Source organism: Tachysurus vachellii, chromosome 3 (genome assembly GCF_030014155.1).
Source record: "Tachysurus vachellii isolate PV-2020 chromosome 3, HZAU_Pvac_v1, whole genome shotgun sequence".
In the NCBI taxonomy this organism is placed as follows: domain Eukaryota; kingdom Metazoa; phylum Chordata; class Actinopteri; order Siluriformes; family Bagridae; genus Tachysurus; species Tachysurus vachellii.
This window is the reverse complement of record NC_083462.1, coordinates 13,757,602-13,773,861: the sequence shown is the minus strand read 5'-3', so window position 1 is coordinate 13,773,861 and position 16,260 is coordinate 13,757,602. Positions and strand designations below refer to the sequence as shown.

Genomic DNA, 16,260 nt, shown 5'->3' with positions numbered 1-16,260 from the left:
TGTGTGAGTGAGTGTGTGTGTGTGTGTGAGTGAGTGTGTGTGTGAGTGAGTGCATGAGTGTGAGTGAGTAAGTGAGAATGTGTAAGTTCAATTCAATTCAAGTTTATTTGTATAGCGCTTTTCACAATTAACATTGTCTCAAAGCAGCTTTACAGAACATAAATATAGAAACAAAGGTTAATATAAAGAATAATATAAAGATTAATAGAATACAAAATTCAAGATTAATATTAGATATATTTAAATGTGTATGTATTTATCCCCTATGAGCAAGTCTGAGGTGACTCAGGCAGCAGTGGCATGAATGGAAGGAAGAAACCTTGAGAGGAACCAGACTCATAGGGGAACCTCATCCTCATATGGGTGACACTAGAGGGTGTGATTATAAACATACAGTCTGATAAATGTTGTATTAATGTAAAAGACCACATGGAGTTCATATCTCCTCTATAGTACTCTAGTATTTAATACAGTCGGAGCTGGTACAATTTCTGGATGCCTTGGGATGTGTAGAAAGAGAGAAGCAATGGAGAGGGATTAACATAGCTGCTGTTCATAATATTAGCAAGCACTGGATGATATTGTGCATTTGATCAGATGTATTAAAGCACAATATTATGGGATGTATTATGTGTATGCCTGACTAAAGAGATGCGTTTTTAATCTACATTTAAACTGGGAGAGTGTGTCCTGTACTTGTAAAGCACTGTAGTTGTGAGTTAAGAGCTCTATGTGAGACTGGGTCATGAGATGCTCTCATATGTTGAACATCAACTATTTTGTTCCTGATTCTTTCAAGCTCTGTTTTTTTTTTTTTGTTTTTTTTTTTTAATTCGAGCCACTGTGCTAAATAAAAATCTGGGATTGTTCAAGTTATTTTCTATGAGTTTGCTCAGGTGCTCAGCCCTAGCAGCTTTTAGTGCCTGTCTATAGCTGGACATACTGTCCTTATAAGCAATTCTAAAAACCTCTAATGTAGTTTTTCTCTACTTTCGCTCGAGGTTACGGGTTTCTCTCATGAGGGTGTGAGTGAGTGAGTGAGTGAGTGAGTGAGTGAGTGAGTGAGTGAGTGAGTGAGTGAGTGAGTGTGTTTTTTTTATCATGTCAGTAATCAGTACTGCAGTTTTCATAGTCTGTATGGCCAAATGTTTGTGGACACCTGACCATCACACCCACATGTGCTTGTTGAACATCTCATTCCAGATTTATTCCCATTTACTGTTAATCTCCTGTGAAGTCTTTCCACTAGATGTTGTTGTGTGTCTGTGTGGATTTGTGTTCATTCAGCTACAAGAGCATCAGTGAGATCAGACACTGATGATGTAAGAGTGAGGAGGTCTGGGGTTCAGTCTGTGTTCCAGTTCATCACAAAGGTGTTCAGAGGTGTTGAGTCAGAGTCAGGGCTCAGTGCAGGACACTCGAGTTCTTCACTCCAACCTTCACACACCATGTCTACATGGAGCTCTGTGCTTTGTGTACAGGGACGTTGTCATGATGGAACAGGGTTCGAGTCTCTCAGTTCATAAAGCACTGCAATCAAATGAAAAGATCTGCACTTTGTAACAATACACAAAAACCAAGCCAGTGTTCTCATTGGTGTATAATGGCAATCATTTATTTATTGGTGTGTCAGGAAAAAAGCCAGAGCACATTTTCCAGCATCTCCACACATAGAACATTAGATATTATTGGTTCTAATACATTTGTATAGTGGTATGCTCTTTGTATTTGTAGTTAATAACAGTCACAACCAGGGACCTGTTAATATTCCACATGGAAAGAGGCAAAATATGATGAATACAATACCCGCAATAACAACTGGTAAGAAACTTGTCAATGGGGGGAAAAAAAGAGGATAAGCTACCAGTGCCTGTGAAACCTGTAGAGGGTAATATAGAAAAATAGCACTGCCAAAAGTTTCCATTTAAGCTTCTACAAAGATTTGATGTAACAAAAATCATACTCCTTTGATGTGCGGAAGGAAAAGCTGCACCAAGTCAATGCTGGCAGAAGGAGTAGATTTTATTCTTCCAGAAGAAAAAAAATCTGGTTTGTTTTTACCAGCTTGTATAAACTCACACATACAGTGATTTAGGTGATGGATGGCACCAATGATGTGTCCAACGATGGCACCAACAGTGTGTCAAATGGCAATATTAGTTTTCCGAGATGGTGTTATTACTACAAAGGTGAGCATTTCGTTAGAAAGTGTGTCACGAGAAAAAGGAATAGAGAAATAGTAACCGGAATATTATCAAAATTGATAATGATAGCAATAATAATAATAATAATAATAATGATAATAATAATAATAATAATAATAATAATAAGAAGAAGAAGAAGAAGAAGAAGAAGAAGAAGAAGAAGAAGAAGGATTTAGAAAATGAAAGAACAAGAAATAAAAGGGGGAAATGACATTGTCATGTGCAAATCAACACTGAGCTTTTTATATACAGTGTCCTCCATAATTATTGGCATCCTTCATAAAAATGAGCAAACCTGACTGTATAATATATAATATAAACATTACACACTGCAATGAAAATCTTCCACTCAGACTATTTATCTTTGTTAAAGGAAAAAAAATTCTTTTTTTTTTTTTTTTTTTTACAAATAATATTTTCTCTCAGACATACACGTGCCAAAAACGATTAAGGAATATTTCATATAAATTCAAACGATTTGACATTATTATTATATATTACAATATGACAATTTATATTATTAGATTCTTTTGCCTTGGCACAGGAAATCTGTTGTTGGAACTTGAACCACTTCCTGTTTCCCTGGGATAGAAATATGAGGCTGCACATGTGGAAAATCTCTATTACATCCTTTAACATGGGAAAAAAAAGGATCTTTTGATATATACACACACATATATATATATATATGATATTGTTAAACACAACGAGGGTCATGATGAACTGTTTCACGTTATGAAAAGGTTAAGGTTTTGTTAAAAAAAAAAAAAAAAGAAATAGAAAAAAAAAGCCAAAAGATTCCACAGTTTTAACAGAAACATTTAGAGAAACACAAAAGCGATGTGTTGCAAATATCCTCTCAGTCTCTGAATTTGGATCCAGTTGAACCTGTTACTGAATTGTACACATGTACAACCTTAAGAATAGAAAGGAGTTTGTGGACAAAGCGTCCTCGACACGTTTAGCCTAACTCTTCTCGTGAGATGTAACTGAAAGAGTAACAGATCGTTCTGAAATGGTTTTCGAAATAAAAACTAACTTTACAATGTTAATACAATCTCAAAAAAGTCACATATTGCACGTTACGCTTTTTAGTTATCCATCTCTGCTAATTTTCTTAAAGGGTGCCGATAAATAGTTGATTGTTTTATACTAAGAGCAGCAGGAGGGAATTAAAATTCTCTTAAATATTTTGTTTTAGCAAAACATTTCCATTAGGTTCGTTTGAAAATTTGTTCCGTTTCCAGAGTTCGGGGTGTAGGTCCTTTTGTTTGTGATATAATAGATTTCTGTATATACTACATTTATGCAAATTACCTCTACAAATCACATATTCACATATATTGATATTTACAGACATACCTAGTGATAGAATATTTTCCTCTCGTACAGGTCATTAGAACTTTGATATAATAGTATATTCTTTTTTCTTTTTTTTCTTTTTTTTTTTTACAGTAGTATCAGGGTGCATTCATTTTGTTAGAATATAGATTGGGAATTTACATCCAACACTTCTAATAGATTAAGATTTCTCGTACGATTTAAACAGAGACACGGTTAGTGCAAGGAATCTGTACCAAAAAAAGGACAACATGTGGGTATTTTTTTTTTCCGTGCTGATCATACAGTATAGAAAAGAAATGAGCTACCATGCAACACACTCACTGCCAACTAAACTTGGACAAAATAAACGATTTAAAACCAGAATCGGTGGAAAACGTCAGAAAATCGGCGAGTGTGAGGAAAAGGACGAGGGTGCGAGGGATCAGGGAGCGCTGTGCTGAAATAACTGTGTGGTATTATGCGACTTAAAAGACATCTGGTTTTGTGCACATGCAATCCAAGTTTGTGTGTTTATGTGGAATAGAAAGTTGAACGCTTAAATATATACATGGAAAATCTTTTGTACATCCGTTCCTCATCCGTAATGTAGTGACAGGGTGTAATGTCCAGACCTCCTGCTTTTCTCCTTTTTCTTCTCAAATCTGGGACAAAACACACGAAAACTGAAGGAAAAAAAAAATCCAACATAGAAAATTAGGTACAAATCCATAATGTGATTTCAAAACACTTAGGTTTGCTTCGGTTTGCTTCGAGTTGCTCTGACGCGTCTCTGTCCATCGTGAGAGCTTGACGTGATTCGTCTCATTCTTTCATTGCTGTATCACACGTTCTCTCGTTCAGCCACACTAAACAACCTGATTTCAAAAGCATCTTCGTATAGCCCTCTTTCATCACAAATGCCCCGTAACCCACCCGTTTATATAAAATATAGAGGCAAAAATTATTTCCAAAATCTCTTTCCCTGTCTGCACCTTTAAGTATAAAAATATACAAATTTCCTGCCTAAATCTTTGTGCTGTCTCCTTCTCCTCCTCTTCCTCCTCTTCCTCTTCTGTTCTTCTCTTTCTTTCTGTCCAAAGCCGTGTCAAAAATATACAAGGTCTTTTTTTTTCTTTTTCTTAATCATAGAAAATATTACCAGCATCATCTGCAGAATCTTCTGAGAAAAATAAGGAGAATAAGAAATGCTCGTGAAGTCTGAGCAACACTGAATACAGAGTCCACGGCGTCCCGTAAAGATTTAGGATTTAGTGTAATTATGACAGTCAAAAAAAAAAAAAAGAAGGAAAAACTCATATGAAAGTGAACAGTGTTTCTTCTAGACTTTGTGAGCATTCCCTTTCACTGGGATTACTGATCTGTTAGCAACTGAGTGCTGCATCCATGCACGATGCCACACGTTTAAACAAACATGATTTGCAAGTGTTAAAGTGCAGGTTTAGGAAAGAAAAAAAAAAAAACCTCGGCTAAATTTCTGAGCGCTGGTTTGACAGACCTGCCCTTAAACTGCCATTTTTCTAGAGACCGTACTGCTCCTTCTTTCTTTCTTTCTTTCTTCCTTTCTTTAATATTCCTCTTCATAAGTCTCCGTGGCGATTCTCATATTTGTTGATGATGTTGCGACAGCGCCCGAGCTCTTTGCGCATGTCGGCCACTTCCTGTCGGAGCGCGGCGTTCTCCCGCTCGAGGAAAGCGGCACGGACGGATATCTGGTTCTCCTTAAGGCGCCGTGCGTCACGCGAGCGCTTCGCCGCCTCGTTGTTCTTCACACGTCGGCTCCAGTACTTTTCATCCTTTGGGACGTAAAAAGAAAAGTTGGGTTGGATAAGAGATCAGGATCAATTCACTTCACATTTATTAAGTAAAATAGATCTTTAATCACAACGCGCTCTGGGAACAGATACTGTACCGTCACTACATTCTTTTATTTCCTCTTACTTCTATTCATTCTTATTTTAATCATTAAGAAAACGGGTCTTTCTTTAGCCTCACAGCTTCTTCATTAATGTTAACCTGCTCTACAAGATTGTGCTACCTTTTTATTACTCGCCACCGCGTGGGTAGATTTCAGTTTGCTAACATAAGACAGTAATACAATTAGCGCAACTGCTGCTACTCCTGTAAGAGTGAATGTTTCTGACTTCTCACTACTGTGATGTTCGTGTAAACAGGGACACACACATACACACATACACACATGTACACACAATCAAACACACACATACACACACAACCAAAAACATACATACACAATCAAACACATACATATACACACATAACCAAACACATATACACACACACACAACCAAACACATACACACACAACCAAACACATACACACACAACCACACATATACACACAACCAAAAACACACTCACACAATCAAACACATACACACACAACCAAACACATACACACACAACCAAACACATACACACACATACACACAACCAAACACATACACACATATACACACATACACGCAATCAAACACATACACACAACCAAAAACACACTCACACAATCAAACACATACACACACAACCAAACACATACACACATACACACACAACCAAAAACATACACACACAATCAAAGACATACAAACATATACACACACATACACACACAATCAAACACACACACACATACACACACAATCAAACACATACACACATATACACATACATATACACATACACACAATCAAACATACACACAACCAAACACATACACACCCACACACACACCCAAAATCATACATACACAACCACACACATATGCATATATGTGCACACAAATACATACACACACATACACACACACATATACACACACATGCATATATGTGCACACATATACATACACACACATACACACAGTGTTTCGACACACTTTATTGGGGTCCAAAAGTCTGAGAGCGCTGGCGATAACGCTTCTCTCCGGCCATCGTTTATAATTTAACACGTTATTATTTTCAGTACTGTGATACAGTCACTAACATTTCGAGTGAAAACTTATTTTTATGAGTTTCTCAGTACTTGGTTTTTGCTTTTCGGTCTAGCATTTGGTATAAGTCTCCTTTTTACTTTAACGACAGCTTGCACTGCAGCCGACACAGACTCCACAAGTTTGTGTAAAAGCCTATGATCCATTTTAGTGTCGTCTGAACACGGCTTCGATTGGACAAGAGGAACATCTGTCCGTTTGTTCAAAACCGTTAACCTGGTCAATATCATTAAACATGATTTAAGCCCTGAATGAAACAAAGCACCGAGTTCATATCTGAGCTTAGAATCAAACCCACAACAGACACATTAATAACTTGCAATAAAAAAAAAATAAATCTGTGTGTTCTCAGACATTCGGACCCCACTTTGTATACGCACCGACTCCACACACACTACCTTCTGCTCATCGGGCACCAACATTTTGCGAGCCTTCTTGATCATAGGTTGAGGCTTGAGCTCCTCCTCAGAAAAGCAATGCCGACGTGGGTCGAACGCCTCCTGGCCCGGTACGCTGGACAGAGCCAGGTCGGCAGGGTCGGGGTCGAAGTTCACCATGACATCCGCTGCAGGGGCACCGGTGCTGGGTACTGGTGGAGGTGGGCAGGAAGAGCTTGGTGATGGGTCCTGCTGCATGGCCTGTCCTCCTGAGGCAGACACAGATGTCAGTACATTACATTTTAAACTTAGGTTGCAATTTTTTTAACTAAACAGCTATGCAAAATGAAAACTCCACCCTGAAAGGCATCAAATTATCTTTCTACTGAAATGGTTAGTTAGTTAGTTACCTTTATTTAACCAGGATAAACTCTCATCAAGATTAAAGACTGCAGCAAGCGCTGGACTAGAAATTCACAACGTAATGTAACTCTATGATGTAGTTTGCATGGCAGAGATTCTGCTTGGCTAGTTAGTGCTCTACAAGATGAAAAAGACTGTAACATAGTCGGAGTGAAAGTTGATCTGTTCTGAACCTGATCTGTTTGAGCAGAGTGTAGAGATGAGAGGTGTGACATTTAGACAGACTAAAGCCCTAAAAAGCCGCTGCACTGTATGGACTAAATGCTGAGGAGTCAGACTTCTCTGAAATCGTCTGCTTTTTCCCCAGGAATCCCAGACAATTCACGTGTGACCTAAAAATCTTTTTTTTTTTTCTCAAATCTGAAATCTTGCCCCTAAGATTTATAGATAAAATATAAATGAATTACATGCACCACACATATTTTTTTAATAAATTATTTACAGTGAAGTAAATCTAATTCATTTAAATATAATTCACATTGGATATAACTTTTTTCACATGCTAATGGCAATGAGCATTGTTGGTCACGTGCTATGTTTTAATATTAATATGAATACCACGTAGGCAAAATTATTCCTTTAACAGCTTTATAAGTGTGGATTGTATTGTGCCACACTTTATAGTACACTTCTTTATATTAATGTTCCTGAAAAAAAATCTTCTCAGCCTGCAGTAACACATTGCAGCCACCAGGGGTCAGTCATAAACCAGGCTACATTGCCAGCATTTTGGCGGGGTTTTTCCCCCCTTGATTCTGACACCTCTACTGTCAATTCCATTTTTCAGGAAAACCATTTTTTTATTCAAGTACAAAACCATTTTTGACAATTTCGACAAATTGCAGTTTTTTGTATTTTTACCATAATAATAATAATAATAATAATAATGCTGCATGCATCCCATAATAAAGACAAAAATCACAAATATTAATTTTGAACTTCCTCATTGTGCCACCTCATTGCTCCTGGGTTTGATCCTGGGTCTGGGTTTCTTCTGGGTTCTCCACTGATCAAAAACATGCTGGTTAGGTGGATTAGCGACTCTAAACTGCCACTAGGTATGAACAATATGTGTGACTGTGAGAATGAGCCTTAGCTGCTATTCCATCTACGAGGTATTCCCACCTCATGGCCAGTGTTCCTGGAATCTACCGCAGCCCTGTCCGGGATAAAGTACTACAGCTAAATGCCTCAACACCCTGCTGAAAAATCCAGCTAAGTCTGACTAGCTAGCAGTGGCCAAAACACAGGCCAAACTGGTCCAACTGGTCAAGACTGATTTGCCAGATAAATTTCAAATAATTGCTGCTAAACAGAAAGAGATTTTCTGAATTTCTGAGCAACATTGCAGAAGAGAATATAACACAACAATAAGGACTATATTCTGGCAGCTAGTAGCTCAGAGGTTCTCAAACTTTTTTGGCAAATGACCACCATACAATTCGCAAATCACATCTGTGGGGTCAGGGTTTTGTTTCCTGCCTCTGTCCTGTGTTTGGGGAGTTTGCATGTTCTCCCTGTTCTTTATTTTCCTCTGGTACTACTTCCATGTAGGTGTGTGATTGTGCCCTGTGATGGATTGGTACCCCATCCTGGGTTTCCTGTGTGCCATGTGCCCCGAGTCCCCTGGGATACGCAGACTCCAGGGTCCCTGTGATCTCATGTAGGGTAAACTGTACAGGAAGTGGATGGGTGGATTACTGTAACAGCAGCATATATGCGTAACACGAGTGCCTAAAACCCAAAGAAATATTCCTTGCACGGACTTGCACGGGAAAATCCACAGCGGTATAGCGTGATACGGCCTGGGTCCTGGTTTATCCTTGATGCCTGATTTTGCTTGTGGGTGCAGAAGCAACAAGCACTTGAGCTGCATTGTTCGTACACTCGCTGCATACAGAAGATGTGAAGCGAGCTATACGGCAAGTCTGAGCCAAAACATCCCCGAACAAACAGAAAGTTCAAAGATAAAATGTTCTGTGATTTTAATGAACAGAGTTTAGAAAGGATTATGAGCTTTGTCTCTTTAAAAGTTCCTGTTACTGTGATTGTTGTCATGGGCAGTGTCTCAAATCTAAATCTCTGGCTGTACGTTCAAATGTATAGTGGAAAGTGGTGGGTCGGTTAAGGTGTTGAACTAGTTCTCAGAAGGTTGTGAGTTCAAATCCCAGCTCTATCACAGCTGGGCCCCTGAGCAAGGCCCTTAACCCTCGACTGCTCAGTTGCATAAAATTGTAATAAAATTCAAATGGTTCTGAATGGGTGTCAGCCAAATACTGTAAACGTATTCGTCTAGAAATTCGAGAAAGCTGGTACGCAAAACAGATTTTAAAGAGGTTTGAAGAAGACAGCAGAGGGTTTTTAATTTCAACACTAATTTTAATGGGAAAACTGGTTAGTGCTGGAATTCAAAAACGATGTAGAACAGTAAATGTGTGATTTGAGACACTGTGTGATATTGTTCAAATACAGACAGCGGCTGTTTAACGTCCAATTTTAGCTAAACTACACAAGTAAAAGCTAGAGAAAAAAAAAGTATAATAATAAGCTTTAAGCGGCACATATTCATTTAAACCCGTTTAAATTTGTTTAAATATTAGCACGCAAAATCCCACGCCGATATTTCGATAATATTAATTCGTACAGCTTATCAGATCATACTGAATTTTTTAATAGGACATTTAATGACTGTTGATCGTAATCCAATTTTAAACAAACCCAGCAGCTTCACATTCAGGATTTAGGTTGCTTTAAAGCTTGACAGACAGACTCGTACCACCAGTGAGCTAAAGGATCCTAAGCCTTTCTCTAAAATGGCCGTGAGTTTTGCTTATGTTGCCTTCATGTGCTATCAGAATGATCCCGCTTCCGACTTCTGAAGCAGTAAAAATAAACAAAATCTGTCACTGACGATATCGTGACTACTAACAACCAGCTTACTAAAACAGCCGATGTTAGCGACTAGCAATAAGATTAGCAAGGTTCTGCTTTTTAATGTCACATGAACACATAATAAAGGTTTTATTCTTCTTCCCCAACATTTTTGTACCAGGGAGTAAAAAATCCTACATTTGAAGTATAATGTGTAAATATTATTGTTTTTAGAGAAATATATCAATTCAAAAAATAAATGATAAACCTTTAGGTCTAATGAGAATAACAGAGGTGATGGTGGTGAGGCAAAATCTCCCTGAGACGAAATGAGGAAGAAACCTTATGAGGAACTCAAAAGAGAACCTGAGACTTATTATGTTAAACGATATTCCTTTATATGTGCTGTCAAGACATTTCTCCAGGTTTTGTCTTTAACTATATATCTTCGTCCCGAGCAACATGTTTTTACACATTTGTGATACACCCAGAAGCATACACACGTACACACGTGACGAACCCCTGGATGGCTATTCGTGAAGCTCTAGTGCAGATTCCCAGCTCTGGTTCTGGACTATTTCACATTGTAGTGTTTTTTATCTGCTCCAAATGTAACTGATTCAACTACTAAGTTGATTAAGAGAACTCACTTCCTGAGTTCAAGTGGAGGGAAAACACACAGCAGTGCAGAACAGGGGTTAACTCCATGTCCAGGGCTGAGAAGCATTGCTCCAGCGCATACAAACACACATACGCACATACGCACATAAAGTGTTTCTTCGATTCTTATTCGAGTCTTATTGCCGGACAATATATTATATTGTTCTTTCTGTTTTCTGTGTGTGTTGTGTATCACGTGTCTGTCAGGGCCATCAGCGAGAAATGACAAAGCTATCTCTCAAAGTCACAGCTACAAGGGATTTGCTCTCGTGATCTCTCTCTCTCTCTCTCTCTCTCTCTCTCTCACTCTCTCACACACACACACACACACACACAATTGGCCCTCCCCTTTTTTCACATGCCCCTCCCTTTCCCTTGCACTCTCCCCTCATTGCTCTCTGCAGCGGCACGTGAGGAGTCGCCTGCACATGGCCTCAACGTGTGAGACACAGAGCAAGAGGGAGGACCAGGGAACAAGCTTCAAAAACACGCAAAGAAAACACATACTGCTGGAGTCCACCCCTCCCTTTCCCATTTTGCTGCCTCTTTTTCTTTCTGTTTCCTTGCTTATTGCCTCAGCTGTTTTTTCCTTTACTCTGGTTTCTGTAGGACCTCTGTTCCAATGGATCTACAATTCTAGATTATTCAAATCAACATACAAGATAGAAGATTAAAAAGAAAATATACAGAATGTTCAGCTGAGGGATAAATTGCTTGCTCAAGGGCTCAACTGTGGCTCTTTTAGCTGTCCTGGGATTTAAATTCACAATGTTCCTGCCACTAGCACAGAACATCAGTCACAAAGATACAAGGATACTTTGATTTTGTATTGATTTTAAAACTTTTTTCGACTCAACAATTGAAATAAAGTTCTGGCACCCCTCTCAATATTCACAATAATTAATGATAGGTTTTGGTATCTAAAACCTCTGAAGCATTGAAGCTCTTTCTGGTGTCCCTCAATGTTAAATGTGATTGTAATGTTACATCTGTTAATACCATCAGACTACTGGGCTCAAAATGTTAAACTCCTACCATTTAAAAAGGATCTCTGGATTAAAAGATGGTGGCTATTGTTTGGGTTTTGAAAGTGAAATCAGAAGTCTGGGTGCTACATTATTTGTATGACTCTTGCTGCTAGTGTATGGAAACCAACTTCGCTGGTCAGGTTATCATTAACATCAACACTGCAATCTCATTTCTTTCATATTCATTGATTTCTGAAGGTTTTTTAAAGCTTTTGTTAACAAAAACAGTCATAGCCAGCTTACTATAAAAAGGACCATTTTTCTATTTTGAATACAAAGGGCAATGTTTTAGCCTCCAATTAACCCAAACGTTTTTATATAAAAACAAACGATGCACAAATAGCCATGTGATCAACTTTCATATGTAGTGGCCTATTTTGTAACATTTGGACTGGAGTTTGGAGCAAAGCAAGCTCCATTTTATTAAAATTTATTGCACTGGACACGAGAACCCAACTGCCTCTGGGAAGCTAGTTTATGCCTCACTGCAAAATTAACCAGTGAGCCTGTGCAGCTCAAATTCATAACAGTGCACTTGCTCCTGGAGTCAAGATAAAAAACATCCATAGATCTGCAGCCTTCACCCACTTCACCCGTCTGCACAAATATATGATATATGACCAAAGGTTTGTGGACACCTGAACATCACACACCCATATGTCTTTTTTCCCAAAACTGCACACAATTGTATAAAATGTCTGTGTGCTAAAGGATTATCAGTTTCCCTGTACTGGAACTAAGAGTCTTAAACCTGTTCCATCATGACAACGTCCCTGTACACAAAGCACAGAGTTCCATGTAGACATGGTGTGTGAAGGTTGGAGTGAAGAACTCGAGTGTCCTGCACTGAACCCTGACTCTGACTCAACACCACTGAACACATTTGTGATGAACTGGAACACCGACTGAACCCCAGACCTCCTCACCTCACTAGAAGCTCAAGTGGTTAAGGCTCTGACAAATTGCCACTGTTGGGACCTCTTGTTGCTGAATGAACACAACTTCCCAAAGTCACACCCCAATATCTAGTGGAAGGACTCCATAAAATAGTGGAGCACATTAAAACAGGAAAGAGATGTTCAGCAAGCACATGTGGGTGTGATGGTCAGATGTCCTTGTAGTATATATCCCATCATTTTTAGGCTATTCAAATCCACCTCCACTCGCTGCCAAAAAAAAACCTGGACAAACATGTACTAATACACACACTCCTTAAAGGTCAGCGGTTGCCAGTGGCATCAGTGCTTGCCAGTGTATAAAAATTACACCCCTTCAACAATTAAATTGATACTGACAATCCACATTAAATTCAACTCATGACAAGCCTCAATTCTACGCACGGCCGCAAAATACATACATTTGACCTACAATAAATTTCCTCAATGCATGTCAATGCGTTATTGCCAAACTACAAAAATTCTCTGAGAACGCCGCCTAATGCTTACCGTGCAGACACTCAGGGCTTCCCAGCATTCCCGGGGTCGGGACCTGTGGCACATCTAGTCCCAGAAGTGATGATGAGGAGGACGAAGATGAGAGGGAAGAGATGGAGGACGCAGAGGATGAGCCTGGAGACGGTGAGGAGCTCTGACTTGGAATGGCTGATTGCATGCTCTGTGACGGGATGAGAGCCTGAGCACCTGAGGTGTTACCCAGTGGCATGCACCCCATGCCGTTCTCCGTCAGGAACTCCTCCAAGTCCATGAACTGCCTCTGGAATAAGCCACCATCACATGGTAGAGTGCGTTCCCACAGCAACGGCCCCAGGAAAGTGGTCTGGGAAGAGGTGCGAATAGAGCCACTGGCCCCATTGCCAATTCCACCCAATGAATCCTCATCAGAGTCCAACGGTTTGTCTTGATCTAGAACAAATTCATATATTTGGGTTGTTATATTAGAAAGACTTGCTGCCATCTTCCAAGCCTAACATCCTGCTTCTGAAGAGTTTGTTGTAATAATGGTATTAGACCTTAAAATGCATGCTTCAAAATCTATAAATAGAGACGCTCGTTTATAAAGGGTGGGTGTCACAAACCATACAAGCTGTAGGCTTAGAATCAAACCTGGTATCTGGGCTGAGGGGTGAAAAGGAGGAATGACAGGAATAGTACATTGGCTAGTACATCAAAACAGTGATAATCAAAGAGTGAAGCGTTAAGGTGAGGTGGTCCGAGGTTGATAAAAAAGAGCTGTAGATATTGGAGGAGGGGGACTAAAAGGAGTAGGACAAGAAGTGAGAAAAGGAAATTGTGTGGGTGTATTTGAGGGCGTTAAATAAACGCTGAAGAGAAAAAGCTCTGCAACCGGAGCCAACATACAAATCTTCATGTGAAAATTTGAGCTATCCTTACTGACAGTGTCTTTATATAACTTCTGCATTTTAAATCTGAAGATGCTCAGAAGGTTTTGTTTACCCTTTTTTTTATTATTAACTTCACATCATCATACATTACTGACATCTTGACCACTACAGGCAGAAATACACATTAAACGATGTAGATATTTTTTCCTAGATGAGGCAGACAATGCAGAAAGAATCACAAATTGCATTTTAATATCAAAAAATAAATCTCACCATTATGAACACAATAAAAAAGCTCATTCTTTTTAACCACAAAATAATCACTAATTAAATTATTATATATGTTGGCAAGCTGTATAGTAATTATACTGTTACTACCAATTTAGACTACATCACTGAGGTTGTAGGCCTTAAAATTAACACTGAGAGAGAGAGAGAGAGAGAGAGAGAGAGAGAGAGAGAGAGAGAGAGAGAGAGAGGAGAGAGACAGAGACAGAGACAGAAAGACAGAGAGAGAGAGAGAGAGAGAGAGAGAGAGAGAGAGAGAGAGAGAGAGAGAGAGAGAGACTTACCAATCATCTCACAGCAGTCTTTCCCTCTGATGTCTCCTTTAATGGGAAGCTGGAGGAGAGACTTTAGACTGGCCACTGTGCCCAGGTGACCATTGGGTGCTGTAGTAGGACCAAACTGTGCACTGCCTCCAGAGGGGATATCTGGAGGAGGTAGAAGCTGAGAGAGAGGCCTGGACATCGCCTGATTGTACTTGGCTTGGGTTCACTTTTAAATCACAATCACAAAGCCCAGTAAGTGATGATAAGGAACTGCGTCCGGATGAAGCAGCTCAGCTGACCATTGATGATAAGGAGAGGGTTTAAACCTCAAAGCGCATCCTGAACGCTTCCATAAAGTGATTTAGTATTAATCCATCTTTCCCTACAATTTGCACACGGACGCAAAACGATGTCCCTATGGAGCAGCACCGAGCTCCATGTTGTGGTTGAGGAACCGTTTAAACCTGGCGCCCAGGACGCGTCTCGGTCTCTGTGCTCAACACAAGTTACAGTGAAGGAACAGAAGCTGGCGGTGTTGCTGTGTTCTCCGGGGCTTAGTCCGTTTATCTGCTGCTGACATTTTACACCAACTCCAGCTGGGGCTCCTTCGGGCCCGGGCAAGCTATTATTCCCCGAAAAAGCGACTAATCTGGAAACGCCAAGCGTCCATTAAAGCCAGACGCGTTTCAGGCGACAAAAAAATCTCCAAATCGTCTCTGCGCTCCACGTCTCCACACGTCACTTAATAACACACACACGGGAACGATCTGATCTGCTGTCACGTGTCTCTTCCCTGTCGTTATTTATTTGTTGTTGTTGTTGCTGTTGTCACCCAGCGCCTGGTCCGTGTCAGTGGAACGAGCGCACGGAATCGCGGCTACACGGTCAGCTGGAACGAACACGGGCGAGCGCGCGTGACGTCACCGCTCACGGGGGCGCTGCTCATGAATAAACGATTACAGGTGGGCGTGGCTCATGAATATTAATCACGTCAGCTTTGGCCAAAGCGCCCGTGGCACAGTATATATACACACATACACACACATATGTATATACATTAACGATGGAGCACGTTTTCCTTATTGTTCTGAGTTAAAATGATGTAAATGCATGCAATGCTTTTAATGACAAGTTTATTTTAGAGAAGAAAAAAAAAAAAATATATATATATATATATATATATATATATATATATATATATATATACTGTTTTAAATAGCATGCATTAAAAACGACACTTAAAACTGATATCAGTCATCATAGTTATTATATTTATAATTATTATTATAGTTATTATTATGTTTAAAAAAGAAAACTCGTGGCCCAACTCAAGCACATGGCCTGTGCACGCGCGGTTACTACCTTACCGGCAGCCATCCTGCGCTGTGATTGGACTAAAGTAGGTCACTGCTGGCGCTTCACCGATTCCTATTGGTCCGATTTAAGAGACTAGCTCCTCCCCCTGCTGCTCCCTCTATTGCTAGGGCCGC

General features: G+C 39.7%; 1 protein-coding gene across 2 annotated transcripts; it reads right to left on the bottom strand.

The window, feature by feature from the left end:
* Positions 1-1,593: 1,593 nt before the first annotated feature.
* Positions 1,594-15,712, bottom strand: dbpa (D site albumin promoter binding protein a). 2 transcript variants are annotated; one of them, XM_060865854.1, is made up of 4 exons: positions 14,792-15,712; positions 13,363-13,779; positions 6,939-7,204; positions 1,594-5,341 (listed from the first exon to the last, which is right to left on the bottom strand). In XM_060865854.1, the coding sequence occupies exons 1-4, from the start codon at positions 14,967-14,969 to the stop codon at positions 5,126-5,128; spliced, it is 1,077 nt and encodes a 358-aa protein (XP_060721837.1). In that variant the 5' UTR covers positions 14,970-15,712; the 3' UTR covers positions 1,594-5,125. The 2 variants fall into 2 exon arrangements, with proteins under 2 accessions (XP_060721837.1, XP_060721838.1); XM_060865855.1 differs by having other exon boundaries at positions 6,957-7,204; positions 14,792-15,710.
* Positions 15,713-16,260: the final 548 nt, after the last annotated feature.

Bases quoted from the DNA above. Each gene is read 5' to 3' on its own strand.
- dbpa (XM_060865854.1), bottom strand. From the start codon at position 14,969: ATGTCCAGGCCTCTCTCTCAGCTTCTACCTCCTCCAGATATCCCCTCT. The intron at 13,780-14,791 runs GTAAGTCTCTCT...AATTTGTTCTAG, and splicing joins AGACTGCTGTGAGATGATTG to ATCAAGACAAACCGTTGGAC. The intron at 7,205-13,362 runs GTAAGCATTAGG...TGTCTGCCTCAG, and splicing joins AAGCCCTGAGTGTCTGCACG to GAGGACAGGCCATGCAGCAG.